This window comes from Pelobates fuscus, chromosome 4 (genome assembly GCF_036172605.1).
Source record: "Pelobates fuscus isolate aPelFus1 chromosome 4, aPelFus1.pri, whole genome shotgun sequence".
NCBI lineage: Eukaryota > Metazoa > Chordata > Amphibia > Anura > Pelobatidae > Pelobates > Pelobates fuscus.
Genome location: NC_086320.1, coordinates 383,253,472 through 383,269,101, shown reverse-complemented (window position 1 = coordinate 383,269,101; position 15,630 = coordinate 383,253,472). Strand labels below are relative to the sequence as shown.

General features: G+C 47.4%; 1 protein-coding gene across 1 annotated transcript in view; it reads right to left on the bottom strand.

Annotated features, from left to right (window-relative positions):
* Nucleotides 1-15,630, bottom strand: part of MYO1G (myosin IG) — a 212,900-nt gene that overhangs the window by 125,581 nt on the left and 71,689 nt on the right. The window contains exons 15-16 of the mRNA XM_063452858.1: nt 9,394-9,560; nt 8,770-8,977 (exon numbers count right to left, since the gene is read on the bottom strand). Coding sequence (XP_063308928.1) covers nt 8,770-8,977; nt 9,394-9,560 — 375 coding nt within the window. The remainder of the gene's footprint in view (nt 1-8,769; nt 8,978-9,393; nt 9,561-15,630) is intronic.

The following is a 15,630-nucleotide window of genomic DNA, read 5'->3' as shown; positions in this document are numbered from 1 at the left end:
CCATGATACACACTGACACAGAGCAGAATAGGGACTGTTCCCCCTACATATGGTCACTTGGCAGATATGGATTGACACCTGTCCTCAAAACCCCTGATACACACTGACACAGAGCAGAATAGAGACTGTTCCCTGTCCACAGAGACCATGATACACACTGACACAGAGCAGAATAGAGACTGTTCACCGTCCACAGAGACCATGATACACACTGACACAGAGCAGAATAGGGACTGTTACCCCTACATAGGGTCACTTGGCAGATATGGATTGACACCTGTCCTCAAAACCCCTGATACACACTGACACAGAGCAGAATAGAGACTGTTCCCTGTCCACAGAGACCATGATACACACTGACACAGAGCAGAATAGGGACTGTTACCCCTACATAGGGTCACTTGGCAGATTTGGGTTGACAAATCCCTGACAAACAGCTACCACATGCAAGGAAGGCAGCAGGGGCGCAAATGACCCACTCCCGACGCGGGAAGGTAGTGACGACAAATAACAATACAGGACTCTTTAGAGGCCCTGTAATTGTAATCAGTCCACTTGAAATCCTTTAACTTTGATCAATTGGAGGGAAGTCTGGTGCAGAGCCACTGACCCATGCGCAGGGCCAGCCTTAGGCCTTTGGGCGCCCTGTGCAAGAAATCTTCACCCTGTCACACCCATGTGCAAGAAATCTTCACCCTGTCACACACACACACACAGGCAGGCAGCCATACACACGCACACACACAGCTGCGACTGACTAGGTTTGTCACCTCCTCAAAAGGACGCATGAGCCTACAGGCATTGCACATGAGCGTCCAGTAATGTGGCAAAAAAATTCCCAGCTCCCCAGAGGCTGTCCTAGCACCCCGGTCATACAAATATTCATTAACAGCTTTTTCTTGTTGGAGCAGGCGGTCGAACATTAGGAGTGTTGAATTCCAACGTGTAGGGCTGTCACAAATCAAGCGCCTCACTGGCATGTTGTTTCGCCGCTGGATATCGGCAAAGTGAGCCATGGCCGTGTAGGAACGCCTGAAATGGCCACACACCTTCCTGGCCTGCTTCAGGACGTCCTGTAAGCCTGTGTACTTATGCACAAAGCGTTGTACGATCAGATTACACACATGTGCCATGCACGGCACATGTGTCAACTTGCCCAACTTCAATGCCGCTATCAATTTTTTTCCGTTGTCACACACCACTTTGCCGATATCCAGTTGCTGCGGAGTCAGCCACTTTTCCACCTGTGCGTTCAGGGCGGACAGGAGTGCTTGTCCGGTGTGACTCTCTGCTTTCAAGCAAGTCAAACCCAAGACGGCGTGACACTGCCGTATCCGGGATGTGGAATAGTACCTGGGGAGCTGGGGGGGTGCCGTTGATGTGGAGCAAGAAGCAGCGGCACAAGAGGACTCAGCCGAGGAGGTTATGGAAGAGGATGGAGTAGGAGGAGTAGAGGAGGTGGCAGCAGGACTGCCTGCAATTCGTGGCGGTGTCACCAACTCCTCTGCAGAGCCACGCATTCCTTGCTTGTCAGCCGTCAGCAGGTTTACCCAATGCGCAGTGTAGGTGATATACCTGCCCTGACCATGCTTTGCAGACCAGGTATCAGTGGTCAGATGGACCCTTGCCCCAACACTGTGTGCCAGACATGCCATGACTTCCTTTTGCACAATCGAGTACAAGTTGGGGATTGCCTTTTGTGAAAAGAAATTCCGGCCGGGTACCTTCCACTGCGGTGTCCCAATAGCTACAAATTTTTTGAACGCCTCAGACTCAACCAGATTGTATGGTAAAAGCTGGCGGGCTAATAGTTCGGACAAGCCAGCTGTCAGACGCTGGGCAAGGGGGTGACTTGGTGACATTGGCTTCTTACGCTCAAACATGTCCTTGACAGAAACACATGACTGTGGGCAGATGAGCGGGAACTGCTCAAGGCGGGAGACGGAGTGGCGGATGGTTGAGAGGGGGCAAGAAGGACAGCAGTGGTTGACGTGGCTAAAGATGCTGGACCAGGAGGAGGATGGCGGCTTAGAGTAGGCGTGCTGCTTGTACTCATGTGTTGATCCCATAGGCGTTTGTGATGTGAGATCATGTGCATGGTACGCAAAGCAGTTGTACCTAGGTGGGTGTTGGACCTCCCATGACTCAGTTTCCTTTGGCACAGGTTGCAAATGGCATCGCTGTTGTCAGAGGCAGACACACAAAAAAATGCCACACTGCTGAGCTCTGCAATGACGGCATTCTGGTGGTGGACACAGCATGCGTTGATTGGCGTGCTGTCGGGCTGACCCCGGGTGCCAATGCATGCTGTCTGACTGTGCCACTAACTCCTTGCGACGACCCCCCCCCCCCCTGCTTCCAACTCGTCTCCTCCTCCTCTCTGTCTCCCCATCTGAACTTTCGCCCTGTTCTTCTTCTTGCCGAGCGGGCACCCACGTGACATCCATGGACGCATCGTCATCATCAACCGCTTCGCTTGTATCTGACAACTCAGAAAAGGAAGCAGCAGCGGGTACAACATCATCATCATCACACCGTACCTCCATGTGTTTAATGCTGCCTGCCTGAGACATATCCCTGTTATCTACATCCTCTAGCAATAATGGTTGCGCATCACTCATTTCTTCAAACTGGTGTGTGAATAACTCCTCTGACATACCAAGTAAAGCGGCTGTGGTGCTAGTTTTGGTGGTGGCGGCAGGCGGGTGAGTGCTATCTTGAGAGGTGCCTGAAGCTAAGCTGGAGGAGGATGGTGCGTCAAGGTTCCGAGCGGAGGCTGTACAAGATTGGGTGTCCTGTGTTAGCCAGTCAACTAAGTCCTCAGAACTTTTCAAGTTCAGGGTACGTGGCTTCTGAAAACTGGGCATTATTCTAGGGCAAAAGGGAATCACAGCACCACGACCACGACGGCCCCTGCGGGGTGGCCTGCCTCTGCCTGTCATTTTTTTGGGGATTAGTGGTACTATGCGTGCAAGCTACTGTGAGACCAGATATGATTGGCAATGTGCACTGGAACAGTTCTGCAGAGCACACGCTGAAGGAAGGACTGACAGAGCCGCTTGAAGACAAGTAACTGCTATTCAATCTCACACAGAAGCTGGCAGGCAGGCAACTGCTCTTCTATTACAGTGAAAAACAAATTTTGGTTTTAAAAGCACGCTATAGAGACACCAAATATGATTGGCAACTGTCAAAGCACGCTGGCACAGGTCTGCAGAGCACACGCTGAAGTAGGCCTGACACCCAGATGCTTGCAGACAACTAACTGATCTTCTATTACAGTGAAAAAAAATGATTTCTTTAAAATCTAAAGCTTAAGCTATTGTTAAAACAGATATGAGTGGTGGCACTGACTGTGCAAATGGGCAAGGCATCCAACCTGACACAGAAGCTGGCAGGCAGGCAACTGCTCTTCTATTACAGTGAAAAAAAAATATTTATTTTAAATGTAAAGCTTAACCAATTGTTAAAACAGATATGAGTGGTGGCACTGGGCAAGTAGGCACAGTATCCAATGTGAACCTCACACAGAAGCTGGCAGGCAGGCAACTGCTCTTCTATTACAGTGAAAAAAAATATTTATTTTAAATGTAAAGCTTAACCAATTGTTAAAACAGATATGAGTGGTGGCACTGGGCAAGTAGGCACAGTATCCAATGTGAACCTCACACAGAAGCTGGCAGGCAGGCAACTGCTCTTCTATTACAGTGGAAACAAAATTTTGGTTGTAAAAGCACGCTATAGAGACACAAGATATGAGTGGCAACTGTCAAAGCACGCTGGCACAGGTCTGCAGAGCACACGCTGAAGTAGGCCTGACACCCAGACGCTTGCAGACAACTAACTGATCTTCTATTACAGTGAAAAAAAATGATTTCTTTAAAATCTAAAGCTTAAGCTATTGTTAAAACAGATATGAGTGGTGGCACTGGGCAAGTGGGCACAGTATCCAATGTGAACCTCACTCAGAAGCTGGCAGGCAGGCAACTGCTCTTCTATTATAGTGGAAACAAAATTTTGGTTGTAAAAGCACGCTATAGAGACACCAGATATGAGTGGCAACTGTCAAAGTACGCTGGCAGGGTTGTGGAGGGCACACGCTGAAGGAAGGCCTGACAGAGCCGCTTGAAGGACACTGACTGTCTGCTATTAGCTTACACTGGAAACCTTTTTTCTTTGTAAAAGCACGCTAAAGAGACACCAGATATGAGTGGCAACTGTCAAAGCACGCTGGCACAGGTCTGCAGAGCACACGCTGAAGTAGGCCTGACACCCAGACGCTTGCAGACAACTAACTGCTCTTCTATTACAGTGAAAAAAAAATATTTATTTTAAATGTAAAGCTTAACCAATTGTTAAAACAGATATGAGTGGTGGCACTGACTGTGCAAATGGGCAAGGCATCCAACCTGACACAGAAGCTGGCAGGCAGGCAACTGCTCTTCTATTACAGTGAAAACAAATTATTTATTTTAAATCTAAAGCTTAACCAATTGTTAAAACAGATATGAGTGGTGGCACTGGGCTAGTGGGCACAGTATCCAATGTGAACCTCACACAGAAGCTGGCAGGCAGGCAACTGCTCTTCTATTACAGTGAAAAAAAATATTTATTTAAAATCTAAAGCTTAACCAATTGTTAAAACAGATATGAGTGGTGGCACTGACTGTGCAAATGGGCAAGGCATCCAACCTGAAACAGAAGCTGCCAGGCAGGCAACTGCTTTTCTATTACAGTGAAAATTTTTTATTTATTTTAAATCTAAAGCTTAACCAATTGTTAAAACAGATATGAGTGGTGGCACTGGGCAAGTGGGCACAGTATCCAATGTGAACCTCACACAGAAGCTGGCAGGCAGGCAACTGCTCTTCTATTACAGTGAAAAAAAAATATTTATTTTAAATGTAAAGCTTAACCTATTGTTAAAACAGATATGAGTGGTGGCACTGGGCAAGTAGGCACAGTATCCAATGTGAACCTCACACAGAAGCTGGCAGGCAGGCACCTGCAATTACATTACACAGGAAAAAAAAAAAAAAAGCAGCCTGATGTTATAGCCCTAAAAAGGGCTTTTTGGGGTGCTGTCCTTACAGCAGAGATCAGATGAGTCCTTCAGGATTGTAGTGGACACTGAATACCCTAGCCTAGCTATCAATTTCCCTATCTAATCAGCAGCAGCTAAACTTTCCCTCCTCTCACTAAGCATGCATCTTCCGAATGAATCGAAAATGGATGCTGGGAGGGAGGTTGGAGGGTGTGGAAGGGAGGGAGTGCTGCTGATTGGCTGGAATGTGTCTGCTGACCGAGAGGCACAGGGTCAAAGTTTGCCCAATGATGACGAATAGGGGGCGGATCGAACTGCGCATGTGTCCGCCCGCCGTGGCGAACGCGAACACGCTAATTTCGCCAGGAACTGTTCGCCGGCGGACAGTTCGGTACATCACTAATCATTATTATTATTCAGGATTATAGAATCACAGCAGCACATATATGCAAAACATGTGTTGTATCAAGCACACCTGATGCAACTAATCCAGGACTTCATTAATTGCTCCAGGTGTGCGTATGCTGGAACACTTGAAATACCTGAACTGGCTAGGGATTTGTTGAGTGTCACGTTTAGCTGCATGTTACAAATATCGCTAAGTCAAAAGAATGGTCACAAAGTTAAGAGAAGAGACATTGCCCTTCACAAACAAGGAACAGGATACAAAAAGATAGTGAAGGCACTGAATGTTCCTAGAGACACTGTTAGAGGCATAGTTGGCAAGTTCAAAGTTGAAGGAACAGTGGTTACACTACCTGGATGGGGCAGAAAAAGGAAGCTATCAGTGGCTGTACACAGATTTCTGAGAAGGCTGGTTGTGAAAAACCCTCAAGTCAGTGCAAAACACCTGCAGCAAGACTTGGTGGCAACAGACACCAAGGTTTCAGTGAGCACTGTAAGGCGTGCACTAAATCCAGAAGGTTTCCATGCCAGAACTCCAAGACATACACCACTACTGACCAAAAAATGCAAGAAAGGTCGGCTCCAACATGCTCAAAATCATATAAATAAGCCACCGAAGTCTTGAGATTCTGCTCTGTGGAGCAATGAAACAAAAGTGGAACTTTTGTCCCAATGGATCAGCGGTATGTCTGGAGTAAGGAGAATACAACGAATCCTGGAAAATTAAACAGTGGCCATCACAGTCACTCGGCATGAACCCCGTAGAAAATCTCTGGTGGAATTTGAAGATACTGGAAAAGTCATTAGAATTAGCATTTTCAGTTGGATTTGGGGAAACTACTTGAAGCATTCATGAGCTATTTCAATTGCTTTTGTTTGATTTGTTCATTGCAAACAGCTGACAGTCTGTAAATGTTGACAATTTACATTTCTTACATTAGCAGATAATTACATTTATTTGGTTAAGTTTCATACAAGCTTTGGCCACGCGTTCCCGGACGTTAACAGCAATGGCTGATCATTAACAAACAAACTGCAGCAGTGGCTGTGCACACAGTCTGTAAGTGTATGTGTTATATTTATTATACGGTACGGACAGACATTAACAGGTTCCCTCATAGGGTATCGGTGACATCCAATGACGGATCTCCTGCAAGATGAATGCTTCGTGCACTGCAGCCCACCGCCCCCAGGCCGGGGAGAGTGGAAAATGAATATCTTTTTAAATAAACGATCAAACAAGGTACTAGTTAATATTTAGCTCTGTGAAATGATTGCATGTAGAGAGAGGCAGATGGGATAAATGAACTGCGGAGTAATATTTGTTGGACATTTCATGTCCAGGACAAGTTACATAAATTAATGATTACACAGTCCCTTAATAAGCACTTTAGCCATGAGATTCGCAGGCTTGTAGCTGTAACATGTTCAGCCTCACCTTGCAGCATTTGCGCTCAGCGGCCGTGCACCCGTATACCTAACTCAGCGGCCGTGCACCTGTATACCTAACTCAGCGGCCGTGCACCTGTATACCTAACTCAGCGGCCGTGCACCTGTATACCTAACTCAGCGGCCGTGCACCTGTATACCTAACTCAGCGGCCGTGCACCTGTATACCTAACTCAGCGGCCGTGCACCTATATACCTAACTCAGCGGCCGTGCACCTGTATACCTAACTCAGCGGCCGTGCACCTGTATACCTAACTCAGCGGCCGTGCACCTGTATACCTAACTCAGCGGCCGTGCACCTGTATACCTAACTCAGCGGCCGTGTACCTGTATACCTAACTCAGCGGCCGTGCACCCGTATACCTAACTCAGCGGCCGTGCACCTGTATACCTAACTCAGCGGCCGTGCACCTGTATACCTAACTCAGCGGCCGTGCACCTGTATACCTAACTCAGCGGCCGTGCACCTGTATACCTAACTCAGCGGCCGTGCACCTGTATACCTAACTCAGCGGCCGTGCACCTGTATACCTAACTCAGCGGCCGTGCACCTGTATACCTAACTCAGCGGCCGTGCACCTGTATACCTAACTCAGCGGCCGTGCACCTGTATACCTAACTCAGCGGCCGTGCACCTGTATACCTAACTCAGCGGCCGTGCATCTGTATACCTAACTCATGCAACATGTTGATGGACACAAATTATAGCCTCACGTCCGCCCACGTTGATGACGACATTGGCGTGCGTGTGACGTCACGCGGGAGACACACGGGCATGTTATGTTAGGGACTAGTATAAAGGGGCATCTCAGGGCACAGCAGTGCCCAATTCTATCCCGCAAAAACAGCTTAAGTGAAAGGAGAGACTTAATATTTATTATTAAAAGCTGCAGGTACTATCAGTGAATATGGAGGTATGGGTGGTACATTGCAGATAGGAGATGAATGTATAGTGGTGTGTAGCATATTGTATATGGGTTAATACAGTAAAGCAGTGGGTAGAATGTTGTATATTGGGTTTTGTAGTGCGTAGGACATGTGTATTAAGTTTTATAGGGGGTAGATCGTTGTATATTGGGGTTTGTAATGGGTAGGATATTGAATGTTGGGGTTTGTAGTGGGTAGGACACTATATGTTGGGTTTGTAGTGGGTAGGTCATTATATGTTGGGTTTGTAGTGGGTAGGATATTGAATGTTGGGGTTTGTAGTGGGTAGGACATTATATGTTGGGGTTTGCAGTGGGTAGGATATTGAATGTCGGGGTTTGTAGTAAGTAGGATAATATATGTTGGGGTTTGTAGTGGGTTGGACATTATATGTTGGGGTTTGTAGTAGGTTGGACATTATATGTTGAGGTTTGTAGTGGGTTGGACATTATATGTTGAGGTTTGTAGTGGGTAGGACATTATATGTTGGGTTTGTAGTGGGTAGGACATTATATGTTGGGGTTTGTAGTGGGTAGGATATTGAATGTTGGGGTTTGTAGTAAGTAGGATAATATATGTTGGGGTTTGTAGTGGGTTGGACATTATATGTTGGGGTTTGTAGTAGGTTGGACATTATATGTTGAGGTTTGTAGTGGGTTGGACATTATATGTTGAGGTTTGTAGTGGGTAGGACATTATATGTTGGGTTTGTAGTGGGTAGGACATTATATGTTGGGGTTTGTAGTGGGTAGGATATTGAATGTTGGGGTTTGTAGTGGGTAGGACATTATATGTTGGGTTTGTAGTGGGTAGGACATTATATGTTGGGGTTTGTAGTTGGTGTGATATTGTTTATTGCGGTTTGCCGTGTGCAGAGCTTTGACAAATGACATCTCCTGTGTATAATGGGAAATCCATCATATATATAACTAGCTTTTCCTACCTTCTGTATCAATAACACAATGATGGGGATCAGCTGGGACCGCTCTTGTTCTAGACTAAACAGTGTCTGGGGCGTCCTAATGAAGACCTTTGTGTGTCCATAGGCCACATCATTCTGGAATTCGTGCTGTTCAATCAGTGCTTTCGTGGCCTCCATGTCTGATCCCATGAGATGGTTTGGCCATGTGTACTCGCAGGTCATTTTGTACCTACAACAAAAAAAAATTATTTGTTGGATTTAGTTCTTAAACCCTGAAAAAAATTCAAAGCAGCTCAGTTCCACTCGATGGCTATAAAGCCTGTCCTGAACCCACCTCTAATAACATTTACACTAAATGAACAAAACTGGAAATTCTACAATCTCAGCTTTCTATTCTATTTTCAACAGCACAAATCATCCTATAGTGAATGTTTAAACTGTGATAGTTTATTCACTAAACTGTGAATTGACAGAAATTCACCAACAATTTAAAAATTTTAGGCCAAAACACAAATTCGAAAAAAAAAGCCGCTGTTCCCAGTTTGACTATTTTTTTCCCAAACGTTTATAAATCCCAGCTGATGTTTCGTTTAGTGAAGAACCCTGTCGCCCATGGCACCTTTGTTAAAGAATATCCTCACCCACCTGAATAAAAACCTGTCGTAGGGCTGTCTGTAAGCGAAGCCCGCCCTCCTTACACGCACATTCTCCAGAAGACCCAAATATTCCACTTGGTGACGGCATCTCTGATCGTCAAATAGAACCGGGGACTTCTGCTCATTGGGCTTCACACATCGAACGTAATACGGCTCCTGGAAGAGAAATGGAAGGAGTGAGAACCGAGGGGAAATATGTCTGGCGTTGTGTTGTATCTGGTTGTATGTCATGACTCTGTCATATCTTGGGGCTCTTGAAGGACCGATGGTCCTTCTAACAATATTGTAACAGCGTTTAGACCTGTCCTGATCTCAGCAGCTGGACCCTGCAATGGTTTTACTACTCTGGCCTAAAATGTGTTATTCCTATGTGGATTCTAACCAACAGCCACTTTGGGGGATAAATCCCAAATTATTTCACTGGATTCTTTGGTATTTGCACCATGTTACACCCTACAATGAGAATAGATTATAATGAATGTTCGTAACCAGGGGTCAAGTCCTGGGTAAAAAAGTGCAGGAACTCACCCAAGATCCACTCCCCCCCTCCCCCCCCCCCCCCCAAAAAAATGATACGCTTGTATGCAGGGGCTGAGTAAGGGCACGGGGCTGAAGAGGGGGACAGGAGCTGAGGAAGAGGGACAGGAGCTTATAAGGGGGGAGGGGTGGCATGGGCTGAGGAAGGGGGACAGGGGCTGAGGAAGGGGGACAGGGGCTGAGGAAGGGGGACAGGGGCTGAGGAAGGGGGACAGGGGCTGAGGAAGAGGGACAGGGGCTGAGGAAGAGGGGCAGGGGCTGAGGAAGAGGGGCAGGGGCTGAGGAAGAGGGGCAGGGGCTGAGGAAGGGGACAGGGACTGATGCTCGTATGCAGGGACTGAGTAAGAGCACGGGGCTGAGTAAGGTGGACAGGGGCTGAGTAAGGTGGACAGGGGCTGAGTAAGGTGGACAGGGGCTGAGGAGGGGGACAGGGGCTAAGTAAGGTGACAGTGCTGTGGAAAAAGGGACAGGAGCTTAGGAGGGGGGGGGGGCATGGGTTGAGGAAGGGGCCATGGGCTGAGTAAGGTGGCAGGGCTGAGGAAGAGGGACAGGAGCTTAGGAGGAGGGGGGAGGGGGGGCATGGGCTGAGGAAGGGGCCATGGGCTGAGGAAGGGGCCATGGGCTGAGGAAAGGGACAGGGGCTGGAGGAGGGGGACAGGGACTGAGGAGGGGGGGCAGGGCCTTAAATAGGGGGACAGGGACTGAGGAGGGGGGACAGGACCTTAAATAGGGGGACAGGGACTGAGGAGGGGTACAGGGACTGAGTAAGGGGATAGGGCTTGAGGAGGGGGACAGGGACTGGGGAAAGGGACTAAGGAGGGAGACAGGGACTGGGGAGGGGGGACAGGGCCTTAAATAGGGGGACAGGGACTGAGGTGGGAGACAGGGCCTGAGGAGGGAGGACAGGGACTGAGGAGGGAGGACAGGGACTGAGGAGGGGAGACAGGGCCTGAGGAGGGGAGACAGGGCCTGAGGAGGGAGACAGGGCCTGAGGAGGGGAGACAGGGCCTGAGGAGGGAGACAGGGCCTGAGGAGGGGAGACAGGGCCTGAGGAGGGGAGACAGGGCCTGAGGAGGGGAGACAGGGCCTGAGGAGGGAGACAGGGCCTGAGGAGGGAGACAGGGACTGAGGAGGGAGACAGGGACTGAGGAGGGGGGACAGGGACTGGGGAAAGGGACAAAAAAACAAAAACTAAAGTGCCTTCCCCCCTCCCTGAGGCTTACCTTGGGCCAGGAGGGGTGGGACAGGATCTGGAACCTGCAGCCTGCAGTCAGTGGAGTAAGCCGGCCTCTCCTGATGATGTCAGGAGGAGGGGGCGTGGCTTCCTCTGCTCCCCAGCGGTCCTGTGAGAAGAGCAGAGAAAGTCACGCCCCCTCCTACTGACATCATCAGGAGAGGCCGGACGACTCCACTGACTGCAGGGGGAGAGGTGAGTTTAAAAATCCGAGTCCCCAGTCAGAGGCAGGGGATTCGGATTTGTCCTCCCCCTGCTCTCGCAGCCGCTTGTGCCAGCCCTGGGTCCTGCAGGACTAGTAATGGGAACTGCGTTCCTGCTGTGGAAAAAGTGCAGGAACGCCGTTCCCACGCGTTCCTGCAGGACTCGAGCCCTGTTCGTAACCCTGTGTAGAATAGTGATACATAAAAAGTATCAGAAATAATATCTGTTTTAGCACAATATAGAAAGTTAATTTATTTTATGTACTGTACTTTTTGTACAGCCATCGCTGAGTAAGAAGATTAAAGGCACAGATTACATAACTAAAGCAAAGCAGTATGGCGGGGGACATGCTGGAGAGAGCTTGTACTATGTTGGTGAGAAAATCCTTATCCGATATACTCGGGAAGGAGAACAGGTATGCGGGTTGATCTATGTGTACATGGTCCAGGGCCTCGTCTTCTGAGATTTATATAGAGTGCACATGACAACCTATTAACAGCTGATTATGGCCATCCCCATCAATTATCATTTCTGTGTCATGTTGCACTATTTATATCTCATTCTCGGAGACACAGTGCTTTACAAAGGCCATTGCGTGGGTTAAACATTGCCATTTTGTAATTTGCTGCAATAAAATGTTCCTGTGAGCATCACACAGAGTTTCTGGGGAATATTATAGGGTTTGATGAGCCAGTTATTACGGAGGAGATTACAGACAGAGTTACACATTTATTCATTTGTATCAGCAGATTGTAGAATGTGTTTCATACGTTACATATTTCATAGCAATAACCAGCATCTCACATGGACAAAGAGGGACACTTTAATTTTAGGGTTGTGACTAGGTGTCAGGATTCCGGGAACCAGAACACACAGACAGAATCCCAAACCAGAATATTGTAGTACCGATCCTTAGAATGGTCAGGTTATACAATAAAGAATAGTCAGAGTACGAGCCGAGGTCAGGGAAAATAGAAATAAGGAATAACAATAAGCAAGCCCAGGTCAAAGGATATGAGAGAGCAGAATTCACGAGAGACGTAAGCCAGTCAAGATACCAAACAACTTATATGAAGGAACGCGCTATTGGGCTAACAAGAAACCACAACAGGGCAAGGAGGAATAGGAGATCAGAGACTATATAGCCCAGGATCACTTGTGATTGGTTGAACTACGATTGGAGGGGTATCTGATCCAATTACACTGGACCCTGACATTATTGGTATGTAATGTATCCCGCAGGTATTTCGGTCGCATATTTAAAGAGTCCACTTTCAAGCGTGTAGCGTCCGTCGGAATGCTGAAGGAGACAGTGGCACTAGGATGTGAATTGTCGGGCAAGTTGGCTGGAGGCCTGACACTAGGGGAGTGTGGCCAGGGGCAGGGCTATTATGAGTGTGAGTTGGGGAGTGGCCAGGGGCAGGGCTATTATGAGTGTGAGTTGGGGAGTGGCCAGGGGCAGGGCTATTATGAGTGTGAGTTGGGGAGTGGCCAGGGGCAGGGCTATTATGAGTGTGAGTTGGGGAGTGGCCAGGGGCAGGGCTATTATGAGTGTGAGTGGGGGAGTGGCCAGGGGCAGGGCTATTATGAGTGTGAGTGGGGGAGTGGCCAGGGGCAGGGCTATTATGAGTGTGAGTTGGGGAGTGGCCAGGGGCAGGGCTATTATGAGTGTGAGTGGGGGAGTGGCCAGGGGCAGGGCTATTATGAGTGTGAGTGGGGGAGTGGCCAGGGGCAGGGCTATTATGAGTGTGAGTGGGGGAGTGGCCAGGGGCAGGGCTATTATGAGTGTGAGTGGGGGAGTGGCCAAAGGCGGGGCTGTTCTGAGAAATTCTAGGCGATTTATTAATAACAATTTATACAGCTAATATTCTCTAATCCTCTAATATTCATATTAACCACCATAAACACTTCATCTTACATGCACTTCCCACACAGCATACACAGTACATACACACAGCATTGAAAGCACACACAGTACATACAGCATTGACAGTATGTACATTACACAGAGCATGCACAGTAGCCAAAAAGCAAACAAGAGTCCTGCGCATCCAGTATAGGTGTGTACACCCAGGTGCTTCCACAATTTGAGGACAAAGTTTAAGCAGCAAACGTTTCGGGCAGCAGCCCTTTCTCAATGCCAATGCAGTACACACAGCATCGACAGCACATACAGCACATACACACAGCGTTGACAACATGCACAGTACACACAGCATGGACAGCATGCACAGTACACACAGCATGTAGACCACACAGTACACATAGCATGGACAGCATGCACAGTACACACAGCATGGCGAGCACATGCAGTACACACAGGATGGACAGCACATACTGCACACACACCACGCACAGTAGTACACACAGCATGTACACCAGACACAGTACACACAGTAGTACACACAGCATGTACACCAGACACAGTACACACAGTACGTACACACAGCATGTACACCACACACAGTACACACAGCATGGACAGCACGCACAGTACACACAGCATGTACACCACACACAGTACACACAGCATGGACAGCACGCACATTACACACTTTTAAGTAAATGCAATTTTTGCAATGATTAATAATATGTATGTTTATCTCATGTGATCTCACAGCAAGTGACAGGACTGTCATTAGACTGAATCAGATTGGCCAAAAAAAAAACGGAGTTTGGGTCGTCACAAATTCATTCACAAGTCCAGACAAACTTTGTCCATGCAAACGATTTGGGAAAAAACGTTCAGATAAACAAAAAGGCTGCGAAAAGGTATAAACATAGATCACATGAGAAGAAGTAACCAATAGAGGAAAAACAAGAGGAGCGGTTAAAAAAAAATTTTAAAAAAAAAAAAATTCGACCTTTCATCTCGATAAAGGTCGTATGGGGTTTCCAAGTTACAGAATTTGGATGTCGTACTAATCGGCCAAAATTTGGATAAATCACAATTTGCAAAAGATTTTTGAATATTTCCACCACTTTTTTTCTGACAGAAAAGCAGAAGAATTTTTTAGACTATAAATTTTGTCTTTAGGAAATTTCAGCGGAATTTGATATGAGGAAAAAAGTGTCACTTTATAGATCACTTTAATGTGTCCATTGTACTGTATTAAGATGTCACTTGCTACATTTATATTACAAATTTAATGAAAACAGAGCTTCACTTAACAAAGATGGTTGACACAAGTTATTTGTGCTTATCAGTGTTTTATTACATGTTCAGAGAACCAACAGCCCTTTAACATATAATCTGATGTAAAACGGAGAAGAGACAGGCAGGCAGGCTGGTGACATTTGCACCCAGGAAAGGGGTTTGGCCTCAGAATGTTTGCTGCGCAGATATGTTGGACATGTCGTGAAACAAGTCAGTCCAAGTTGTGGGTCCAGAGAGAGTATGCCACACTCACAGCTGGGACATGGTCGATATAGGCTCCAAAACCCATCATTTAATTTGGCTGATTGACAGATCTGAGGGGCTGGCTTACAGCTGTGTGAATTTTACAAAATACTGCAGTTATCAGCCATTCCCGGCACTGAGACTGGGTGCAGGGCGGACGTAAATACAAGGTTGTGTCGGTGTTTAGTACAACTCTTTAAATTATAGTAACATTGGATCATTCCCCCTGTTGCCCTCGCTATCCCTCCCCTAAACAGTGCTCAGTATTGTCACACAGATATCAGGATACAAGTAACCCTGTAACTGCTGGAACCCCTGTAAATCCTAATTAACCCTGATTTGACAGGAGCAGGATGGAGAGCAGAGTGTAGGGCAGGGGAGCTAGAAGCAGAGGATATCATTATCTGGAGGTTCCCCGGTGGGTGAAAAGATGAATCGATACCAAGATAAATGCTTTGCCGGATAATGGGATGGAGAGATTTAATCATCTTATACAGAAAGGACCGGGGAGCCCTGCTCACTGCCTTCATTATACGAGGAAACAAGGAGCAGAGTGGCATCCAGACAGATGGAGAGAAACATACAAAGGAGGGAACACACAGTTTGTGTAGAAAGAAAAGGGCTGATAAGAATTCCGATCATGATTCATGTACCCCCCCCCAGTAAAATCCAGACACCCCGACCAGCAGGAAGTGGCTCGGTACACACAGCAAATCAACATTCTGTTCTCCTGTTTCCAAGGATCCCACGGAATTCATCCTTCTCAGCAACCGACAATGAGACGAGTATTAGCTCTCCATCCAGCCATATAACATATAACATGGGTAGGAAACACACAACATAACATATCT